This window comes from Sander vitreus, chromosome 14, assembly GCF_031162955.1.
Source record: "Sander vitreus isolate 19-12246 chromosome 14, sanVit1, whole genome shotgun sequence".
NCBI classification, from domain to species: Eukaryota; Metazoa; Chordata; class Actinopteri; order Perciformes; family Percidae; genus Sander; species Sander vitreus.
The window spans coordinates 7,608,698-7,633,527 of record NC_135868.1 but is presented as its reverse complement, the minus strand read 5'-3'; the positions used below and the strand labels follow the sequence as shown (position 1 = coordinate 7,633,527).

The window sequence follows — 24,830 nt, the reverse complement described above, 5'->3', positions numbered from 1 at the left end:
TTTGTTTAGAAAACCTTGAATCCATGTAAGACACAATGTCATCAGACACAATCCATGTCATTAGACACAACGTGCACACATATGTGCAGGCCAATGTTTTTTTGCGGCGATGACAGTGACGAGCTCAGACCCGCGGTAGGCGTCACGTGACCCGCGGTAATGCGGTAACCGTCCCAGCCCTAACAACATAACACAACTAATGAAGTAACTGAGGTTATGAGCATGTGAATTTGTGATTATAGATAACCTGAAATGCTTCTAATATTGAGGAACATGATATATCAATCTAATTGTACATGTGTCTGAAGGAAAGAAGGAAAGCATAATGTTGAATGTTCTTTACTATTCAGAGTTTGCATGTGACTCCACTGACACCAGGTGCTTAAAGGAGTTAAGACCTTTTGTTATCACCTCATTAGTTCTTTTCTTCACTCTGAGTAATGTTGACTTACAGGTTTTCTCTGTTTTTGCCCTTAAGGTTTACTAAACTGAGAACATGAGAGACAAACAGGTCAAGTACTAATTATCCTGGCACTTGAGTGACAGAAATTCCTCGTTTTTGAACTTCTTTTGTGTAGGACATGAAGTTCTCACCATCCAGGGCTCGAACCTGGGAGGCCAAGACAATGACAGCATTGTGTTAGTTGGCGGGGAAGAGTGTGTGACTGTGCAGTGGGCGGCGACGATGGTGACTGTGGGTTTGAATGGTCTGATGACAAGACTCCAATTGTGACTGGAATCAGTCCATCGCAAGGTGAAATATTGTTTATTTAACATGAAGCATTATTGGCTATTGCTTGATTTTTAATGTGCAATATATACGACCAATTTTCGTTCTTCTAAATCAAAACAAAAAGTTGATCGACAATAAAAAGTTTTAGTTAATTGTCAGCTTTTGTAGAAAAACATTCAAATTTCAGGCTTCCTGTACATACAGTATTATACAGTATATGATGAAAGATGGTGATGATGGTGAATGTTGTATCTATCGCTGACTTTTCAGGGTCTAATGGCCTGGGGACTCTGTTGACTGTCACTGGAACTGGCTTCGGTAGTGAAAACGCCTCCATCATTGTGGGAAAGACTCAATGCCTTGTTGAACAGATCACCGGTATGTAAGAAGTTTTAAGTGAAGACTGTACCTTGTTGGTAGATGTGTCGGCTGTTTATTATTTAGTGGAAGGAGTTTAACCAGATTATGTCAACTGTGTTTCAGCTACCACTCAGGTGTGCAGACTGGGCAGCGCCAGTGCTGGTTCTTACCCCGTGTTCATCAGCTTTCCCTCTCTGGGTGATTCACGCTCCACAGGAGGCAACATCTTCCACTTCACCTACCAGCTCATTGTTTCCTCTTTCTCCCCGCTCTCTGGAAGCGTGGCAGGTAAGACATTACTCAAACACATCTGTATAATGGCTGCAGTAAAGTATCCTATTATTTATTTATCACAAAATCAAAAGCAGAATCCCTTTCTCTATAATACAATAATATATAACCATTATCTTGTCTTATATTTTTCTTAGGAGGCACGCTGCTGACAGTGAGAGGTTTCGGCTTCAGCCAGAACAGCACAGTTACTGTCGGCAGTGATGAGTGCACCGTGGTTCATGCCAGTGACACTGAGCTGAAATGCAGAACGAAGGCAGTAAGTATTCAGACTGCAAACTACTGCTTTTATGGATGTTATTTTCCTGCAGTATCTAACATCTCAAAGAGCTGCAGTACAGGGCACTTACTATACACTTTTATATGTCAGTAAAATTGATAAAACATCAGTGTGCAAAATCGTATTCATCATAAGTAGATTAAGTTATTTAGCTCACTCATTTTAATATTAATATTAAGTAAATGAACTTTTGCGGCTCCTTTAACATGTACTTTAACTATGTACAAATGTTTGTGGCAATGTGATACTCCACTTACCACTGTGGTAAGTGGCAATTACTGCAAAATGGTACATAAGAAAATGTTCTGGTGTTGATGGGTAGGATTTTATTAAATATGCATTTAACTATTTACAAGTGGAAGATTGTGTTGTGTGTGTGAATTAGTCAATTATTGTATTTAATTCTTAATAAATAAATGCTTATTTTGCTTATTTCAGGGGACTGCAGGATCACAGATTGTCACAGTGATGGTGGGAAACATGAGTCAGACAGCCGGAAGCACCTTCACATACGATACTAATCTTACAGCCCAGATCTCAGACCTGAGTCCGCGCACCACCACTGTGATTGGTGAGTTGGGTGTCAACTGTATTCTTGCGTTTGATAACCTTTCAGTGAGGTAGGATCATTATAAAGTGTTACTGAGATGCGTAAACCCAGAGGGTAGGTTTAATGGGGAGGATTTGTTTTGTCCTAAAATGACAATAGAAATCTGTCCAGTGAATGCAACAGATACAATATATAATCAGCTTTCTCTTTGTTTATGAAAATAGATTAGATATTTATTCATTGTATTTCAATGCCTGAACATTTCCCATCTTTTTTCTCTCCTGCAAAACAAACACCCCTCCGTTAACTATGGGGATTGTACAGTTTTCTGTTAGTGAATTAGTTGATTATGATTGTTGATCTTGAAGAAGGCCTGAGGGCCGAAATGTCATTTGAATAAAAGAGAAATGCATAGGGAGGCAAAGTGTGCAACAATTTTTGCCCACTTTTAATGACACCAGATATATAACAGGTCAACATAAAGGCTCTCCCTTCTAATGTTTTCTCAAACAACAAAGCACAACTAATGGAGTGACTGATACATCAATCTAATTGTACATGTGTCTGAAGGAAAGAAGGATAGCATGATGTTTGATATTCTTTACTGTTTGTGTCTGTTTGTGTGTGACTCCACTGTTGTCAGGTGCATAAAGGAGGAAACCTTTTGTTATCACTTCATTAGTTCTGTTCTTCGTGTCGTGTAATGTTGACTTGCATGTTTCTCTGTTTTTTCCCTTTACGCTTAATGAACCTTGAGAAACCTTGGAAAGACATGTCTTTCCATGTATTTATAGGACACAACACAAAAACATCCACACAACAAGAATACCTGTTAATCTGCAGGACAATCAGTGTTGCTTATAATAAAGAGGAATTAACCAGGTGACTAGAAGTGCTAATTATCTTGGCATTTGAGTGATAGAAACTCTTCTTTTGTGTAGGACATGAAGTTCTCACCATCCAGGGCTCGAACCTGGGAGGCCAAGACAATGACAGCATTGTGTTAGTTGGCGGGGAAGAGTGTGTGACTGTGCAGTGGGCGGCGACGAGCATCACCTGCCGTCTCCCTGTGCTGCCGCCTGGCATTTACATGGTGGATGTGCAGGTTGGAAACAATGGCTACCCTCAGACAAGGTACAGCTACCATGATAGACAATTTCACACGGGCAACAGTTACAGAAAGAGTGCTGATCGTATCACCAGCTGGGAACTCATGTTAAAAAGGCACTCAAAATATTTATCAAAACCTTTACTCATCATATTGTACAATTTATCCCCTGATTTTTATTTTTTATTTTTAAACGTACACAAACATAAAAATATAACATACAACATATGTTTAAAAACTCAACATTAAACATAGTTATTGTCAATTATTTTAATATGTGGAAATTAAAAACACATTAAATGAAACATGATATGATCATTGTTGGGTCACTCTTGGCCCGTGTCTTCAAAGGCACCCCGGACATTACACAGTATGACTGTAATGTTTAATTAAAAGGGAATGACTTTAATCATGTATATATAGTTAATGCCCAATAATACCACTTTGGCAGGTAAATCCTCCTTATCCTACTTATATTTTCGTATTCCAACTAATGCTACACATTTTAAAATTATTTCACAAAAGCTAGTTATTAAAAACAATTATATAACGTAAACAATTTTGCTCAGAAGCCAGAAAACGTTGTTCATTTAGGGACTTAATTGAACTCTATTCTTCTTGTTTGTTTCATAGCAACGGTGTAAACGCCAACATTGAATACATCCTGGAAGTCTACAGCATCTCCCCACTGCTTGGCTCCTTGATGGGAGGAACCAGGCTGACTGTTTCTGGATCTGGTTTCAGCAACAACACCTCTGACAACAAAGTCTCCTTTGGTAAGCAATATGAGACCCAGCAATTTCAAATAGACTTATTACCACAGCAACAATCTCTGCCAACAACCATTCAAACTTGTCAGTGTTTAACATACAATGATTTATACTGTAATTGGATATCAAAATAATGGTTGAGGGAGCAACTAGTAGGGCTGCTAGCTGGTGGTAATCTACAGTGATGCAACTACATGCAAATATAAAAAAAAATAAGTACTCTAATGCAACTGCTTTAGGTTTTGTATATGTTCTCATCCATGATCTACGTTGTTTGTGATGTGACAGGAGGAGCTGAGTGTGAAGTGATGGCCGCCTCAGAGAGTGAACTGCAGTGTGTTATGCAGTCGGACCAGAAGACCCACGTCGTCACCAATCAGGGATCCGACCGCAGTAGGTTTACAGTCCTGTTTGAAGGTGTCAGATTAAATCTGAGTAGGCCAAAATACAGACCAGAAAGAGGATTAAGTTAATGAAAACTAAGATCTTAACAAATAAGATGTTATCTGTGGATTAAATGTGACTGCACCTAGAAACTGTTTCAAAAACAAAGTGTCAAAAAACTGTTTAACTTCCATTTTTAAATAGACAGGTAACTAAAGTAGAGTCAAATTGAGATCCAAGTCCAAACATAGACAATTCCAGGCTGCGACTGATCAGCTGATTTCCCTGTCTTCCCTTCAGGTTCACGTCGTGTCTCCACAGCAGCCTCCACAGTGTGTCACCTCCCACAGTGCCCTCAGACCAACGAGACCTCAGGCGGCCTTTCGCTTCGGCGCCTTGGCCTGCTCCACGCACAGTCCTCCAGCTCCATCTCTCCCAACCAGGGATCATGCACGCAGATCAAACCCCACATTCAGGGCATTGGCTTCAGCGACACTGCCTGCAGCTAATGAGGTTGGCACGCGCTTATAGTTCGTACTCCTCTAAAATGGACTTAGATTAAAAAAATGTCCAGATTGTCCTTGTCCAGTAATATAACTTTACAGTAGCTGTTCTTGAGGTATCTTTCTTCTTTAGTTGTTACTAAAAACTTAAAATATGCTATATGAGCGCCTGTTATGAATTGATATGTTTTCAGTGTATTTTGCAATCCACTAACCCCTTCTACTGAGATACTCCTGCCGCAGACCACATACAGTAGTAATGTTCGGTACAAACTATAATGTATTTGTAGCACTTTGGGATTGATTTCTCAATTCAAATAAATGTACTGTAGTATGTATTATTATAAGTATTAAAAGTTTTTAAGAAAGAAGGCTGAATCATTTGTGCAACAAGGCAGGCCTGCTTGGACTCGTTCTGGGAATTATTGTAAAGATTTACAAAGAATACGTTTATGGCATTTACTCTACCGACTGGGACGTTTTGGAACCGATTGCGCGAGTTTGCTAGGTCAAAATACACACGGCGATGCAATGATAAGAGCAAATTCAGATGTGTCCAAATAATTTATATAGCTCACGTGACTGTATTGTGTTAACAGTTAACTTCATTTAATATTGTATGTTGCATTTTCTTTACAATACAAATATTCAACCTAAACAAGTTCCTTCCGGAGACCATTTTGTGGAGACACGGCGGCTGCATCCGGAGCTTAGCCCAAGTTGATTGTGATTGGTTTAAAGAGATGCAAACAACTGGATGTTTTTCTCCTATCAAAAAGTGTATACTCCTGTTGCCAGACCTTCCTCCGTAGCGCTGTGGAGATAGGTCTGGCAATGTAAGGCTATCTGTGCATTAAATAAAAAGTAAAACTTCAGCTTTTAAAAATATGAATGGCTTGATTTGACAAACTTGCAGGATAATTAGTCTGATGACTTTAATTATCTAAACAAAACATAAGGAAAACCATAAGACCTTTACAACAATATATACATTCAGTTGTTAAAACACTGGTTGTAATTGACCTAAACAAACACACTTTTCTGTTCTCTGCAGATAACAATTTTTTTTTTTTTCCAGATTGTAGAAAAAATACTTATAATATATAATATAATGTATTTCTACTCCAAATGCTTCATCATTGTGTTGTCTGTATCCGATGCTAAACTGTGTTTTTCTCAGCCTTGAGTTGAGTCACTGTATAAAAAAGTGAATAGCTGTACAGAGCTTGTTGTGACTGACAGACTGGTGTCTCTGTGTCCTGTAGGTGACAGTGGGAGATCAGCCCTGTCAGAGTGGGAGGCATGGAGGCCAGACACATGACAGGTAAATGTACAGATGTGGATAGGATGCTCTGAGCCTGCAGCTCAAGTACAGGTGTTATTATTTATATTATTTGACGTGTTTAAGAGGAATTTAATCAATTCAGGTGAATTATGTTTATCTATTGATATTTTTAAATAGACAGGTAACTAAAGTAGAGTCAAATTGAGATCCAAGTCAAAATAAAGACAATTCCAAATTGCAACTGATCATTTGATTTCCCTGTCTTCCCTTCAGGTTTACATCCTGTCTCCACAGCAACCCCACAGTGTGTCACCTCCCCACAGTGCCCTCAGACCAACGAGACCTCAGACGGCCTTTCCTTCAGCGTCTTGGCCTGCTCCACCCCCACAGTCCACTCCATCTCTCCCAACCAGGGATCATACCACCAGATCATCCACATTCAGGGCATTGGCTTCAGCGACACTGCCTGCGCTAATGAGGTTAGCCGCGTTTTTATGGTTCATATCTAAATGGACTTAAATTAAAAAAATGTAGTTAAAATCCTTTGTCCAGTAATATAACTTTACAGTAGCTGTTCTTGAGGTACTTTCTTCTTTAGTTGTTAATAAAAACTTAAAATATGTTATATGAGCGCCTGTTATGAATTGATATGTTTTGTATATTTTTGCACCACTAACCCTTCACTGAGATATCCTGCTGCAGACCACATACAGTAGTAATGTTCGGTACAAACTATAATGTATTTGTAGCACTTTGGGATTGATTTCTCAATTCAAATAAAATGTACTATTAGTATTATTATTATAAGTATTAAAGTTTTAAGAAAATTTCGATCGTGCAACAAGGCAGGCCTGCTTGGTTCGTTCTGGGAATTATTGTAAAGATTTACAAAGAATACGTTTATGGCATTTACTCTCTAACTGGGACGTTTTGGAACCGATTGGTGGGGATTTGCTATGGACAAAATACACACGGCGATACAATGATAAGAGCAAATTCAGATGTGTCCAAATAATTTATATAGCTCACGTGACTGTATTGTGTTAACAGTTAACTTCATTTAATATTGTATGTTGCATTTTCTTTACAATACAAATATTCAACCTAAACAAGTTCCTTCCGGAGACCATTTTGTGGAGACACGGCGGCTGCATCCGGAGCTTAGCCCAAGTTGATTGTGATTGGTTTAAAGAGATGCAAACAACCCCTGAATGTTTTTTCTCCTATCAAAAAGTGTATACTCCTGTTGCCAGACCTTCCTCCGTAGCGCTGTGGAGATAGGTCTGGCAATGTAAGGCTATCTGTGCATTAAATAAAAAGTAAAACTTCAGCTTTTAAAAATATGAATGGCTTGATTTGGATCAATATGTCTGTATTTGACAAACTTGCAGGATAATTAGTCTGATGACTTTAATTATCTAAACAAAACATAAGGAAAACCATAAGACCTTTACAACAATATATACATTCAGTTGTTAAAACACTGGTTGTAATTGACCTAAACAAACACACTTTTCTGTTCTCTGCAGATAACAATTTTTTTTTTTTTCCAGATTGTAGAAAAAATACTTATAATATATAATATAATGTATTTCTACTCCAAATGCTTCATCATTGTGTTGTCTGTATCCGATGCTAAACTGTGTTTTTCTCAGCCTTGAGTTGAGTCACTGTATAAAAAAGTGAATAGCTGTACAGAGCTTGTTGTGACTGACAGACTGGTGTCTCTGTGTCCTGTAGGTGACAGTGGGAGATCAGCCCTGTCAGGTGTTCAACAGCTCTTACTCTGAGATCAACTGCCAGCTCAGCCCCGAAAGCGAACTTCCCATTGGTGTCGCTCTCCCCGTAGCCGTCAGAGTCAACAACCTCGGCAGCGCCATCATCGCCGTACCAGACGAGCTCGGCCGCCGTTTTGTGGTTCTGCCTGCGGTCGACTCGGTCTCGCCTCTTATCGGCAGCCCCACCGGCCACACGCGGCTCCTCATCCACGGCTCTGGTTTCTCTGGAGGACAAGTGACTGTAGCCAGCGAGCCGTGCTCCGTCGTGTCAGTCAGTTACACTTGTGTTACCTGTGACACCTCTCCTTCTCAGCCACACGATGGTGATGTAATCTTCTACATGGGCAAGATCCAAAGCTCCTGTAATTCAAACTGCTCCTTCAAGTACTCCTCCTCCGTCACTCCTCTGGTCTCCAGTATTTCCCCTGACAGCATCAGCAACCTAACCACTGTCACCATCTCTGGCTCAGGGTTTGGCAGCAGTGTGGATGACGTGGCAGTCTTTGCCAGCACCTCAGAGCTGGAAGTCATCGCTGTGACTGATAACAACATTACGCTGAGTGTAAACGCTCTGCCTGCGGGCGACCACCCAGTCAAAGTAATTGTGAGAAGCAAAGGCCTTGCGTCCGGTTCTGTCACCCTGAACAGTCGTGCCCAAGCTGCCCTCCACCCAGATGTGGGCAGCCTGGCAGGAGGAACCTCTCTTGTCTTCACTGGAAACGGCTTTGCTCCAGGGAACACCAGCGTGACGGTCGGTGGCAGACCCTGCCAGATTCAGGAGGTGACGCCGGGGCTGCTTCGTTGCCTGACGCCCTCTCACACTGAGGGGCTGGTGACTGCTAACGTCCAGGTCTTTTCGGTGCAGTATCCTCCTCTCAACTTCACCTACTCTGCAGCCCACACTCCTGTCATCAGCTCCATCAGCCCCCCCACTGGTAATTATGCTCCTCTACATCATGTAGTCATAGTAAAGCTACCCCTTAAAGAGAATACTAATCAGGAGGAGAGTTTGTTAGCTTATTTGGGATGGCATTTCTTCGATTCCTAATCAACCTTCAAAAACTATACTTTTTCTCACGATTAAATTTGTGTTAACCATTTTACAGCCAACATCACTACACCAGAGCAGTACAAATAGAATAAAAAGTACATATAACATTCACTTATTAAATCTTTATTTCCCACAGGGCCGAGCGGTGCAGTCGTCATATTGACAGGTTCAGGATTTGGCATCGACTCCCAGCACACCTCCGTCACCATAAACCAAGTCCCGTGTGTCGTGTCTGCAGTCTCCGACACACAGGTTCAGTGCACTGCAGGAGACAACCCAGGGGGGGCGTACCCAGTCATGCTGCATCACCAGGTCAAAGGTCACGCCCAGTCAGGTGTCAAGTTCACGTATGAGCTGACTCTGAGCAGCGTGCAGCCCAACGAGGGTAAACAGAGAGACACTCTAAACAATACTTTTCTTGTTAGCTGCTTGAGAGAAAATGAAATAAAATAGATTAAAATGATGTAGGATGTAGGATGTACACTTTACAGGATAGTCCTCAATAGAATTTCAAAGGAAAGATTTGTCCTTGTAGAGACATCCTGTCATTTTTACATATTTCACAGTAAAGCAATATGTTTTACTGGTGCTTCCTCTATTGTGGGTTTAATCTTTATCCTTGTCATTCTTTTATTCTTTGCTACTGTAATGCCTCATAATTCAAGTTTAATGTTATATATGTACTTCATATATTACTGAATAAGTTGTTCCTCCCTCATCTGTGATTCAGGCAGTTATGGTGGCGGCGCTCTGCTGTCGGTGCAGGGTTCTGGGTTCGACCCGCACAGCTCCACTGTGAGGATCTGCGGGGAGAAGTGTGAAGTTCACAGAGCAATGTCGACATCAACCTGTCTGTACTGCCGGTCTCCATCCATCAATGGTAAGTTTAGTTTAGTTTAGTTTAGTTTATTTCACCAGGATAATCCACTCAGATCAAACCAAACAATACAATACCTAGAATGGCACTCAGCGCAGACCTCCACCAAGCCCACTGGTGCATTCACTTGCTCCTCGGATGGTCCCATTTCCCGAATATTTCTGTGATCTTACTGACAAACAGACAAACCAACACAAACTAAACTGAAAACCTCCTTGGCAATAAGACGATTAAAAGGCAACAAACAGTCGGCCTGTTCAGATGTTCTGTAATGTGTGTGTAAACTCATCCTCAAAGTAGCAGGAGGATTCAAAAACTTTATTGTCAATTTAAACATTTCTTTATGACAACAAGAGTGATCTTGTAATGTCCTTTTAATATTCAGAAAGAATAATTTATTTAGAAAGAAAACTTATGTCCAAAGAAGATTTAAAAAAAAGATTATGCAGCCAAACGTGCTTTAATGTACATCCCACTGATAATCGAGGGACGTGTACCTCTCCACTTTACATACTGTACTTGTCCCTCTACTTTCCTTTCAGTTGGATTTACTCACTAACACTGCTCTAAACAGTTTATCTGACTGTTAAGCAACCAAAACGAAATGTTATGACTATAACTTTTGAGAGGAACGAGGTACAACACATATAGTCTGGTCACACATATCAAGATTTTGTATTTAATATATAAGGAAGAGTGACAGTTGGTTAAAGCTTTAGTTCGTAACTTTTTATATTAATGAACATCCGTTACATTCAAGCCATTGCCAAATGAGTTGATACAAAACTAATTAAGACTTTCAGCTCCACAAAACTCTCTCTTTATTTCTCAGTATGGCTATGTTCAGAAAATTGTGTCGTCTGGCGACTTTCATGCGCAGAAAATCGAGTGAAGATAATGACCTCTTCTGAAGAGTCCATTATGTTTTCTAATCCTCCGTGTCCTCCTTGGTTACAAGCAACTTTGTGGAGGAGGGGTGGGGGTGCTGCGTAATCAAGGAAGGCTTTTATCGTGTAGATACGCCGACAGTTTTGTTGTCATTACTTATTATTCTTCATGGGGGAGACAGAAACTATGCACTGTAGCTTTAAAGGCAATGCTAAATAAATATGTTTAAATGTCCTTTAAAAATGTTAATAGAGCTTGCATCTCTATATATAGCCTTGGGAAGGAAATTCCATATTTTTGTTTTTAACAGCAAAGGTTAAGGGGTTAAAGGGTTTTCAAGTTCTTCCTTCCAATAAATTGTGTTTCTGTTGGTTAATGATATTTAACTTCTCGCCTCATTTTAACAAACCAGTCTCAAACCTGTCTAAGTTGACCTTTAAATGGACCCTGATGGACACTAACAGAGACAGACTTTGTAAGAGGAATGTTGTCTGACTTTCATGCAGGAGAAAATGTCAGGCATGTCATATAAGACAATAACTTGTCATGGACGATAAGACATCTAAAGCTGTTTGTTATCTCTGAGCCTGATCTTGATTCTTCCTGTCCTTTTGTTGTTGCATCTGTCTGTCTGTCTGTCTGTCTGTCTGTTGGTGTCATGTCTACTCTCAGGCACTCTGTCGGTGCTGAGCTGCGTGGTTGCTGTCATTAACAAGCTGGATGCCGTCAACATATCAAATGGCTACACCTACAAATCTCAATTGACTCCTGTGATCATTGATGTTTCTCCACGGAGAGGAGGCACCGCTGGAGGCACCCGGCTTACAATCACCGGCTCCGGTTTCAGGTGCAGTAAAGGAAGAGAGACACATTGGAGAGCCACAACCAGATTATGGATCACTGGTTAAGAATAAAATGCTCAATTAACACAACACAATCACTTTTGTTTAATGGGACGTCTTTGCTTTCATTAGGTTTAATGCAAAGACATTGTCGTACTTTTTGCACTCAGTGATTTTTCAAACTTGAACAATATATGAAAAAAAATAATTTTAATATAATTCTTTTTATTAACTTTATTTTACACACAAACAGTATAATAATAATAATAATATTTCCCACATACTGTATGTTCATTATCAATAGCGCCGAGAATAAAGCTTCAATGTCCAGTTTTATATACACAACCAAAATGGGACGACCCATACTGTTCATTAACAACACATTATAATGAACAGCAGACAACAGTATATATACTGTATATGTGTTTACTTCGTCCACAGCAATCCCAACCAAGCGGTCCCAAAACGTTACAGTTACACTAATTGTCGTAAACATATTCTTAGTAAATCTTTACAGTCATTCACCGAATGAACCAAGCAGGCCTGCCTTGTTACACGATCCAATCTTCAAAATTTTCCATTTTCAGTGTGTAGCTTGCTAGGGGGGTCCGGGACCCCTAGGGGGTCCTCAGAGTTGCTGCAGGGGGGCAGCTGTAAATATACATTAACATGAATCCAACATAATTTAATAATAATATTTTGAAGTTTGTTTTTAATTTACACAACTTTGATGATAGGCTTACTGGCCTGGGTAAGGTAGCCATATACAGATACAGGTAAGCCTAAGGATTCACTGTTCCACATTTTAACAATAAAGCAAAGAAGAAAAGCAAGAAAAAGTAAATCTAAAGGCTCTAGGCCACCCTATACGTTATTCTATGCCCACTTTAATATGCAACTCAATTTTATACATTATATATAGTAAGGGGTCCCTGCTCCGTCTCTTTTTCCGCTGAGTGGTCCTTGGCCTAAAAACATTGAAGACCCCTGATTTAGACTAATTGTTATCTAGCATGTTATTGTATTATATTACCTTTGTTTATTATATAAAGCTATAACATGTGGGATTTACCAGTGTTATAGTACATTATAGAAAAAAAAGTATATCATGTTAAAGTAAAGTGCAATAAAAATATGCAATAAAATGCATATATTGCATCGTTTATATACATTCTATTCTATTTCATTATATACATAAACAGTATGTAAATAATGTCACTCACTTTCCCACCTTACAGCACCGACATGAATGACGTCAACGTGACCATCTCAGGATCTGTGTGTGACGTTCAATCCACCAACAACACACACATCGTCTGTGTGACGAACGCTCAGCACCAGTCTCAGGAAACCAAAGTCAGAGTCAGCATCGGAGACCGAGGCATCGCCAAGATGGTAAGAGAGGACAGTCAGATCCCCTGACCTTACACAGTGTCACGTCTCTTTCATATATAATGAGACTGATTCTAAATCATTTTAGTAAATGTTTGTCTCAACCTAGTATTTGTCTCTTTCTTCAGGATAATGCAGGCTTCTTCTACATTGACGTGTGGTCATCCAGGTTCACGTGGGGTGGTCTGTCTCCACCCGAGAAGGGCTCGTTTGCCGTTATCACTGAAGGCCAGACCATCCTGCTGGACACCAGCACCCCTGTGCTGAAAATGCTCCTCATTCAAGGTACAAATACTGTATGACTTTATCATGGGTATGTATTTATATTGATATCATGATGTCAGATTTCTCTCCCTTTCTGTATTTACCCATGTTTTTCCAGGTCATTTCCATACTTTGTGTCACAAATCCCGCGCTTGCAAAACGTTGACCATTGTTGCCTCGTTCCCTCCCCCGATCAGAGAAGATCTTTCTCACACTCCCTTTATAATGTCTAATCACTGTAAAACTAGATGGCCTCTCATAAGGAAACAGAGGCAATGAGGTCAGCACCATGAACTCTAAAACCTCTTCTTAACACCTTCACAGAATATATTCTATACTATATATATATATATATATATAGTATAGTTTTTGTTCTATCTATCTATCTATCTATCTATCTATCTATTTATCATTGTATCGTTCTATCATGTTTGTAATTTGCTGTTTCTTTGTGCTCAGGAGGGACGTTGGTGTTTGATGAAGCGGACATCGAGCTGCAGGCAGAAAACATCCTGATCACAGACGGTGGACGGCTCCAGATTGGCCAGGAGGGGGCGCCATTCCAACACAAAGCCATCATCACACTTCATGGACACCTGCGCTCCCCTGAACTTCCTGTTTATGGAGCCAAGACACTGGCTGTCAGAGAGGGAGTGCTGGACCTGCATGGTATGAACACAAGCAAACATGACACATCGTATCTGTAAGCCAGCAGGAGTTATCTTATCTTAGCATAAAGACTGGAAACACTGGGAGTCAGCTGGCCTGGCTCCATCTAATAAATAAATAGGCAACCAAAATGTAAAGTGTTGATAAAATAAGCTGCACCTCAATAAACTACAACAAAAATACTGCTTACACATTAATGCGTCAATGATACTAAATGATATATAAATAACACTATAAAACGGGCTATTTGGTATATCAAGTACTTTTGTTACTTTAAGTATATGTTGCTGATAAAATGTATGTTCTTTTACTTAAATAAGATTTTTTTCTTGTTATGAAGTATTTTTACTTTGGTGTATGTAAGTAAAGGATCAGAATACTTCTTCCATCACTGAATTATAGTCAACAACAGTAAACTGCAATAGTTGTGACTCAAATATTTAAAACAAAACTGATTTCATATCATTATGTCACTTAAGCTGAGTCATTTGAGTCTTGTGTCCTAAAGGGATGTTATTATTAGGGACACTTCACCAGTCCTCCTCAGGTGCAAGTAATTGTTGACCACCTGTTTCTCCAGGTATTCCAGTTCCTGTCCCCTGGACCCACTTGGCCCAGACGGCAACCAGCGGCTCTGTCACACTGACTCTGATGAAGGCAGTGACATGGAAAGCTGGAGATGAAATTGTCATCGCTTCCACCGGCCACAGGTACAGTGAGATCTCAAAATCATGTATGCCTAAGCATCAGGCTATTTTGCAGAGGCACTGTACCTGTGTTCGGCACTAAGCGCCACCCAAGACGATTGTGATTGGTTTAAAGAAATGCCAATAAACCAGAGTTGGAGATCAATGTTTCAAATGTGGTTTGAGTGGTAAATATATGTTCAGCCACTGTGGAAATGTCAATGTCAAAAGTCAAGAAAACTGTCTTGCTTGCAATTTTGAGGGCATATTGAGTAGTATAACATCAGCAGGCTATAAACTGTGGGTGATTTGACAACGTTATAGAGCGGCAGGTAGAAATTATTTATTTGTTTCCAGGCACAGCCAGAGAGAGAACGAGGTGAGGAGGATTGCCGCCGTGACGGCTGATGGCAAGAATGTAACCCTGACCGAACCGCTCAAGTACACTCACCTCGGGGTGACCGTCACGCTGCCCGATGGTACGTTGTTTGAGGGCCGAGCTGAGGTGGGTGTCCTCACCAGGAACATTGTTGTACGAGGCTCCCAAAACCAAGAATGGGACGACAAGATTGAAGCCTGCCCCGCTGGCTTTGACACAGGTACTGTGTTTTAACTTTTCTGATTTAACTTTACACTAAACACTGTTTTAAAGTGAAGAATATGAGATAATGAAGCTCTAAACAACTTCAGATTCACCGACATACATTCTATATATTTTTCAGTTGGTTTAGAAAGGTTTACTACTGAAGATGAATTTCTTGTTTTTGTAGACTGAAATGTCAGTTGAACTTAAAACATAAAAATTGTTTTTCTTTTCTTCACAAAACCTGAAGTTGTGTTACTGCAGTGTCTTTAGGTTAAGGCTGTTGTTATCGATTAACCTGCTAATTTCCCAGAGCCGGAGGTCACTAAAACCAAGAAAACCTGCGAATAATTACATTTTAACAGCTGGGACCAGAAAGGTTCTGGTATTTTTGCTTAAAATGATGTGTGATTGTTGACAAAAAATCTATACATCCACTAATTGTTCCAGCTCTACTTTAGGTTAACAAGCAGGGTTTGCATGGAATTGTGATGTAAGCCTTTTAATTGGAAATAAATAATAGCCTTTTACCAAATTATTAATATACACTACTCACAAAAAGATAGGGATATCTGGCGTTCGGGTGAAATTCATGGAAAATGTAAAAAGTTCAAGCTACAGTGGTATAACATCATGAAAGTAGGGCATTTAAGTAGAAGCATGCAATGGTGATTTCGTCATCTCAAAAAAATTATTGAAAGAAAAGCCAACAACAGTGGTGGGTATACCACAACAAAAAATGTCAATGTCTCCATAACTTGTCATGTGCCGTTAAGCATCAATTACAGCTTAACAACAACGTCTCATGCTGTCCACAAGTCGAGTTATTGTCTGCTCAGGCATGGCATCCCACTCTTCTTGAAGGGCAGCCCTCAGGTCATTGAGGTTCTGGGGTATAGAGTTACGGGCCTCAACACGGGGACTCAGCTGATCCCATAGGTTTTCTATAGGATTCAGATCTGGAGAAAGTGCAGGCCACTCCATTTGAGGTACCCCAGTCTCCAGCAGCCGTTCCCTAATGATGCGACCTCGATGAGCTGGAGCATTGTCGTCCATGAAGATGAAATTAGGCCTGTGTTGTTCATGCAGGGGCACAATGACTGGATTAATGATGTTATTCAGGTAGTATGGGCTTGTCACTGTACCATTCAGAAAGTGTAGGGCAGCTCTGTATTGACTAGACACACCTGCCCACACTGTAACACCACCACCACCAAAGGGTCGTCTGGTGACAACAGCAGCTGATGCATAGCGCTCTCCTTGACGTCTCCAACATTGTTGGTGGCCATTATTTCTGCTCAACGTGAATCGACTTTCATCAGAGAACGGCACTGAGGCCCACTGGTCCCTCGTCCAGCGTAAATGCTCCCTGGCCCATGCAAGACAATGACGCCTGTGCCTGGTGGTGTGGTCAGGTACTCTTGCAGGTCGTCTAGCACGCGGACCACGGTTTTGAATAGTCTGACGTGACACTTGGGTGCCTCTCACCTCCCTTAAATGTGCCTGGAGTTGAGTGGCATTCCGCAGGGCACTGTTCACAACGAAGCAGTCATCAGTGTGGGATGTGGCCAATGGGCGTCCACTTCTATGCCTTTCTGTGACTCTTCCAGTCTCTCTGTATCTCTGTTGCAACCTGCTGATGACACTCTGTGACACTCTAAGCTCAGTGGCCACTTCCGTCTGAGAACATCCTGTTTGAAGCCTTGCAATGGCAAGGTACTGTTGATCAATTGTTAGGCGTCGTCTTGGTCTCATGATGTCAAAATGTGAACAGCATGATGAGGCGGACTGTTTAAATACCAATTCTAATTGAACCAGGAAATGTATTGGTCAATTCATGGCTCAAACACCTGTTGTGCATTTTGCCTTTAAGCTCCTTGTTAGAGAACAGCAAGTTGTGCAGAAAGTACTGAAACATTGAACTGTTGGACATGCACATTCAAAAATTTTTAGAGAAGGTCACCTTAAGTTCACCTGTAATTTAAAGGTTATAGTGGATTTTAGGTTCATCCTGAAATTTCACCCAAAAGCCGAATATCCATGACTTTTTGTGAGTAGTTATCTAATGAAGTTGAAAGTGTGCAATTTAACAATGACCAAAAACAGTTTATTAGAGTTATGCCTATTACATTGTTGTACTTATTTTAAGATAATATCAACATAATGTAAATTATCATAGGCGTATGCAGTATTAACATCCTTCTGTCTCTGTGCTGCAGGTGAATTCGCCACCCAAACCTGTTTCCAAGGACGGTTTGGAGAGGAGGTCGGCAGCGATCAGTTCGGAGGCTGCATCATGTTCCACGCACCCAGACCAAATGAGAATCTTGCAATCGGCAGACTAGAATATGTTGAGGTGAGACGCTTCAAACTCTCTCTGCTAAAATGTATTTTATTCTTTACAGATAATTATATTGATCAGATTACGCATGTGTTTTTTCTTTTTCCTTTTGCGTGTACTTGTGTTATTACACAAATTGAAATTATGAACTTTATGTTTTTATGCTGCAGGTCTTCCATGCAGGACAGGCCTTCAGGCTGGGACGTTATCCCATCCACTGGCATCTGATGGGAGACATCAACTACAAGTCATATGTGCGAGGTTGTGCTATCCATCAGACCTTCAACAGGGCCGTAACCATTCACAACACTCACCGGCTGCTGGTGGAGCACAACGTTATCTACGACATCATGGGTGGGGCCTTCTTCATCGAGGACGGCATTGAGACGCAGAACATCCTGCAGTACAACCTGGCTGTGTTTGTCAAACAAAGCACCAGCCTGTTGAACGACGACGTCACTCCTGCAGCCTACTGGGTCACTAATCCCAACAACATCATCCGCCACAACGCCGCCGCAGGGGGCACCCACTTTGGCTTCTGGTACCGCATGCACGAGCACCCTGATGGCCCTTCCTTTGACCAAAACATCTGTCAGAAGCATGTTCCCCTCGGGGAGTTTTACAACAACACCGTTCACTCTCAGGGCTGGTTTGGCCTTTGGATCTTTGCAGACTTCTACCCCATGAAGAACGGGAGCCTGCTACTCCCAGACCCCTGAGCCAGCTGTCTTTCGCTCCCTCATAACCTGGAACTGTGAGAAAGGTGCCGAGTGGGTCAATGGTGGAGCTTTGCAGTTCAACAGCTTCCTCATGGTCAACAATGAGAAAGCAGGTATTGAAGCCAAGCGCATCATGCAGTGGGCTGTGAGCAACTTCGGAGAGGAAGGAGGGGCGACCATATCCAACAGCACCATTGTGGCCTATGTGGACAAGCTTGGACTTGGAAATGACTACAGCACGCAACGAGGTGTCATCGCTCCACTGGACGATGGTCTGAGTATCCTTAACACCAAGTTCATCAACTTCAATCGTAGTTTAAGCGCAGCCATCGGGGTAGCCTCAATCGATGGGACGTGTGTGGATCAGTGTGGTGGCTGGGCTGTCAGGTTTAGTGGTATCCAGTACTTCAATTCACCCAACAAGGCCAGCTTCAGGTGGGAGCATGAGGTGCAGCTGGTGGACACTGATGGCTCCCTCACAGGTACTCTTTAGTCTCTTACTGTTCATTTGTTTATGTATTGCACATATTTATCACTTAAGCTTGATTTATACTTCTGCGTAAAATCTACACCGTTGCTACATACGTGGAGACACAAACCTACACCGGACCCTACGCCGTAGCCTGACGTGCACCTCGAAAAATGTAACTACACGTTGCTCGGCCATGGCTTGGTAGCGTTGCATTTCTCCCTACTCATTTCCTGGTTCTCCTTCTCCATTAACAACATGAAATCAAGGAGAGGGTTAACTTTTCCTGCTACATATTTCCCACCTTGGTCAGAAAGCACAGGGGAGACACTTTGTTTCTCTCACTATGACTCTAGAGTCAGCACTCACTCTGAAGCTAATCACCGTCACCCTCTCACTTTCTCCCTCGCTCTATCACCCACTCCCGACACACACACACGCCGACTCGACGCACACACCTACGCACAAGTATAAATATCAGGCCACTTACGTAGGCTACGGCGAAAGCTCTGTGTGGAGCCTCCGCAGAACCACAATTCAAGCTTTAGTCATATTATGTTCAGTCTGTCATTTCAGTGTTGGATAAAATTTCCACTAATATGTTTATTCAGTCCTTCGTGATTTCTTGTTTTCAGGAAACATCAACCACACAGTCGTGCCTTCGAGCCCCTTGCTGGACCCCGCTCACTGTTCCAAAAGTGCAGAGTGGAGCGTAGGTTTCCCTGGCACTGTGTGCGACCACACCGTCAACTTCCATCGTTTGTGGTGCCCCTACTCTCTGGTCATGTTAACCAACTCACATGGTATTAACACACACACAGACTTACTGCTTTTACATGTAATTTTGTTGTGGAAGAAGCAGTAACTTATCCGGGGGGAGGGGGGGGTTACGATGCCGGGGTGCGCCAGTCAGATACTTAGGATTGGTATCAATCCCAACTTTAAAAATTAACAAAAAAAGAGAAACCTTTTTGCCACAACATGAACATATTATAAATAATAAATAAATAAGACTTTTTAGTGCAAACTGCATAATGACACACACCTTTAACAATAAACTTGGTGACTGCCCTGTTGTCAACATTGAACTAATGGAGAACTAACTTAAGTACAAAGGAATGTTACTGAATTGCCTTGTTGCTGAAAAGTGCTGTAGAAGTAAAGTTCCCTTGCCTTACAACCTCAGCCTGTCAGTCAGTCATCAGGGCATAGAAACCACTGTTGGGCCTGCTTGTCTCAGAGGAAGTGTAACGTCAACAGCAACCGCTTTCACCTCTCCATCAATATATCGCAACAAACGCTGTCTGCATGAAGCTTTGAAAAACTGTAACCACACAAAATTTTCTGTCAATATGCAGCGAGGACAGATAAGCTTGCGCTTACGCGCTCAGATGCTTTTGGAACCGAAATTTGGCACTGAAAGATAAATAATTTTTCGATTTTGACGACGTAGTTAAGATGGTAGACTGGTGTTGCTAAGGCCTTAGTTGCAAAGTGCTGCCGGAAACCCTGGTCCTCTACTGGTGCTTAGTGGGGAGTGCGGTGTAGATCTCTGTCATGAAATCTACTGCAGAAACTTTAATAAAATAAACTATAAATAGCATATAACAAAAACAATGTGTTTTTAAAGGTCCTATGACATGGTGCTCTTTGGATGCTTTTATATAGACCTTAGTGGTCCCCTAATACTGTATCTGAAGTCTCTTTTATATAGGCCATAGTGGTCCCCTAATACTGTATCTGAAGTCTCTTTTAAATAGGCCTTAGTGGTCCCCTAATACTGTATCTGAAGTCTCTTTTATATAGACCTTAGTGGTCCCCTAATACTGTATCTGAAGTCTCTTTTATATAGGCCTTAGTGGTCCCCTAATACTGTATCTGAAGTCTCTTTCCTGAAATTCAGCCTTGGTGCAGAATTACAGCCACTAGAGCCAGTCACACAATGAGCTTTTCTTTGTATTTGCCATTTCTGTGTCTGTAGCTATTGAGGAGGAGAGAGGGGGGGGGCAAGGTGGAGGGTGGGGGTGTGGCCTTGACCAACTGCCACTTTGCTCGTTTGATAGCCATGATGTCTCTCTCTTTCTCATGGGTGGGCCAAATTCTCTGGGCGGGCAAAGCACAGAAAGGGGAGGTAACCTTGCTCCTTATGAGGTCATAAGGAGCAAGATTCCAGATCGGCCCATCTGAGCTTTCATTTTCTCAAAGGCAGAGCAGGATACCCAGGGCTCGGTTTACACTTATCGCCATTTCTAGCCACTGGGGGACCATAGGCAGGCTGGGGGAACTCATATTAATCTTAAAAACCCTCATAAAGTTAAATTTGTCATGCCATGGGACCTTTAAAATTGAATCATAACAAAGGATACAAACACAAGAAGTTAGTATAACTTATTTCCGTAGTGATCATGGCTGCCCCAAATCATGTTAATACTAAAGAGTGCTCAGACAGAAAATCATTAATTTATGACAAGGGAATAAGTTACAGATGCATCATTGCATTTCAAGTGTTGCATACGGTAACTTAGCCTTTGGATGTCTCATGAGCTAAACCAGGTAACGTTATCACTATCACTGTGTCACGGGCCAAAGCATTAAAAGTTGTAGCAACGAACGTGATTATACAGTATCTTAGATTCATATAGCGCATTTCATGAAACCCACGGACGCTTTACAAAAGTACAGGGAGACAAGGGGAAAAAAATAGTAGGCCAACACAAACTGAAAATAAATAAAAAACGAGCACTAAATCAAAAGGGGAAGTAATGTTACCTCAGCTACTGACGTACAACCACATCTCGCATTGTAAAGTTTTTTTATGAATGAAATTGACACATAACATACCTGAGGGCCAATGGTGGATTTGGAATCATTTACAATCCCGTAATTGTCTCCATCTGTTGCAAGCCCGACCGAAGTTGACTCACGTTTTCGCCCGTCGTCTTTCACTTTCACTCTCCCTTTTAGCTTTTAGTTGTTCTTCGTTTGATTTCCTTCTTTTCTGTGATGTTCCTGCCCCAGTATCAACCATAACTACAACAGATAACTTCTAAAATAACATTAAAATACAATTACGCCTAGCCTATAAAAATAAAGTTCTGCTACCTTTTACCTGGCTGGATACGCTAACACAGGCTTAACAGGTGTTCCTGTTTTACAAACAAAATCTGTGAGCCTTGAGAATGTGTTACTGTAGCGTCGTCTACCTGCCGTAAATCATTCTGTGACTACGCGGGAAAAATCGAACCCGAGCTACGGCACTAATAAAAACAACGTAAAAATAGCATTCTTTTCACCGTTAGTCTCGTTTGCTGTTACAGGTCATTTAAGATCATTATATAAAAAAAAATGTTACAGAAACACTAAAAAGTTACATATACTCATGTTAAGCCCCAGTGCGTAAACATGTAATAAATGGTTTATAACACTATAATGTACTTGTGAGCAGACTGAAGTAGAAGTTATTATTGTTGACAAATACTGTACATGAAAAAACACTTATAAATGTTCTTGTATTTATGTAAAACTTAAAAGTTGATTATGTGTGGGGGGAATTGTGCAAGGAAACAGGGTGAAGGTTTTAACTAGATATCACCATGAAACTTCCCCAGTTGAGTACTTACATAAAGACAATAGTTTTTTGTATTACAAATGTGATGTTTAGATATGCAAATGATGCATTGTCTATTAAATGTGCACTAATTTGCATACATTTCCAGAACAGAAATCTGAACATTCGATTAAGCCAGGTTCAAAATTTGTGTTTAATTTTGTTGACATATTAGAGGCAAAGATTTTTGCCGAGACAATTTTGGATATCTCATATTATCACTCCATAAATCAAACTGGAAAGTTTGGTGTAGGCAAGTGCTACTGAAGTGGAGATTTCTGGCTCAGAGTACTCATTTAGAGAAAACGTATTTACAGATACGTATTGTAAAATTCTATATATTTTTATTGGAAACCATTATTTAGAGACACAATATCTTATCCAATCCACAAATATATATTTGCCTGCCGTGTCTGGCCTTATAAAATGCTAAATGAGGGGTTAAAGTAAAGCGTTACCAAATAAATGTACCTGCTGAAATATAAGAGAATAAGTTGTTTTTATCTCACTATTAAAGGCACCAGTGTGATTGGCCTGAGAATAGCCTTGCTGCCCTCTGAACAAACGTACAACTGGTACTTTAACAATGTGGATCAAATTACCAACATCACTTATACTGCAAAATTCTACGGCTTCAAGGTACGCGAAAGATCCACCACTTGATGTGATATAAGCAAAATATTAGGACAATACTATATACAGTAAATGTACATCAAATCTCAAAAAATCTGCTTTGCTTGTACTTTTTCCCCCAACACAGTCCGATCAATATGTGATCATCAACCACAACTTCACCCAGAGTCCAGACAGATTCTATATCATTGATTGGAGGAGCGGCTCATCGTCACCACTGAGCTTCAGCAACAACACAAATGGAGACTGGTACTTCAACAAGACCTCCAACAACCTCTCCTATATCGGTTAGACACACTTTAATATGGATCGATTGATTTTCATGCTAATTAAATTGATTGATTTATCTTTCAGTTGTTTATATTAAGCAAAGAAGCCAAACTTTGACTGATTGTAGCTTTTGAAATGTGAGGATTGCCGTTTTTTATTAATGGGTTTTTGAACTGTGGGTAAGACAAAACAAGATATTGCACCTAAACAGTTACATTTTAAATACCAAAAAAATATTTTGCCCTTATTTTTATGAGCAGTGTAATTGTTATTGGTCTAAATCCATATCTTAGATCACAGTAAGCCATTAGATTCATTATGACCTCAAACTGGAGTTCATAGTTTCTTAGTTCCTTTAGATTATTTACGACTAAAGAAGAACATTCAGCAAAACATTCAGTGATTGATTTGTTTGCTGTGTCTGCAGTATCTGGGAAGACGAGCCAGCGCATGCGTCTTGGCAGCACTGACCGCTCCATGACGGACATTGCGGTGTACCTCATGGTGTACCGCTGCTTCTACCCCAACTGCATCCAACCACCTCCAGCCACACTCCCCCCCTTACCCACTCACTTGCCTGGCAACTTGACAAACGAGTCTTTCGACCAGACCTACAATAGGTCAAAGCGGTAAGACAAAGGGAGAACTTGCTTTGACGCATGTTTTGGGCTGCCAATAAATCAATGTCCTTACATTAAATATCTTTCAGTGCGGTGACCTATTTATTTTATGACGGTGCATGCTCACCGTGTAGCACAGGTATATTTCAGTTTGTCCATATCATTTTAGGTAGGTTTCATTCTGTTTTCCAACTAAACACTAATAAAACAATATCACTGACGAGCCACTAACACGGTGAAAAGCTGTATGCTTTCCCCTTTGCCACACACCTGTGTACCTCTGGCTGTTGATTACCTATATGCATTCTGTTGACAATATTATCTTTATTGTTACTATAAGTGTCAAGGCGAATCATGCCAACTGCTATAATTATTATAATTATATCCCTGTATATAAGTATCAGTGTCTCTGTGTCCCAAACGACAGCGTCAGATAGCTGCCCACCAAGAGTCTGGGTCTGTCTGTGGTTTCTGCCTGTTAAAAGGAAGTTTTTCCTCGCCACTGTTGCACCAAATTCTTGCTCGTGGAAAATTGTTGGGTCTTTGTAAATTATAGTGTGGGCAGGTCCTATCTGTAAAGTGTCCTGAGATAACTCATGTTGTGATTTGACACTATAAATAAAATTGAATTGAATTGAATTGAATGCTTCACCCAGGGTTCAAACATAAAACTGCATATGCATTAATGTCACCATCGTGGTATATAAACAAAACAAAAAACTAAGTAATGGCTCCAATAATGGCCCCAACATACGCTTAACCCCTTCTACAACATGTTATTCATGCCATACCAGGAAGAAAGACAGACCGAAGAAGAAGTGTTCAGCTCATTTATGTTTATCACTTACTGTATTTCTTAAATAATACAATAATGTAA

The 24,830-nt window shown here is 40.8% G+C and overlaps 1 protein-coding gene across 1 annotated transcript in view; it reads left to right on the top strand.

The window, feature by feature from the left end:
• Positions 1–24,830, top strand: part of LOC144529271 (fibrocystin-L-like) — a 63,291-nt gene that overhangs the window by 19,071 nt on the left and 19,390 nt on the right. Inside the window, 28 exon segments of the mRNA XM_078268268.1 lie at positions 579–688; positions 691–754; positions 1,004–1,111; positions 1,217–1,381; positions 1,522–1,643; positions 2,103–2,235; positions 3,156–3,348; positions 3,956–4,098; positions 4,381–4,511; positions 4,777–4,989; positions 6,252–6,303; positions 6,538–6,743; positions 8,005–8,977; positions 9,230–9,478; positions 9,824–9,973; positions 11,531–11,705; positions 12,939–13,095; positions 13,221–13,377; positions 13,816–14,025; positions 14,606–14,735; positions 15,069–15,310; positions 17,514–17,650; positions 17,806–18,324; positions 18,326–18,836; positions 19,459–19,626; positions 22,948–23,069; positions 23,191–23,350; positions 23,761–23,962. Coding sequence (XP_078124394.1) covers positions 579–688; positions 691–754; positions 1,004–1,111; positions 1,217–1,381; positions 1,522–1,643; positions 2,103–2,235; positions 3,156–3,348; positions 3,956–4,098; positions 4,381–4,511; positions 4,777–4,989; positions 6,252–6,303; positions 6,538–6,743; positions 8,005–8,977; positions 9,230–9,478; positions 9,824–9,973; positions 11,531–11,705; positions 12,939–13,095; positions 13,221–13,377; positions 13,816–14,025; positions 14,606–14,735; positions 15,069–15,310; positions 17,514–17,650; positions 17,806–18,324; positions 18,326–18,836; positions 19,459–19,626; positions 22,948–23,069; positions 23,191–23,350; positions 23,761–23,962 — 5,902 coding nt within the window.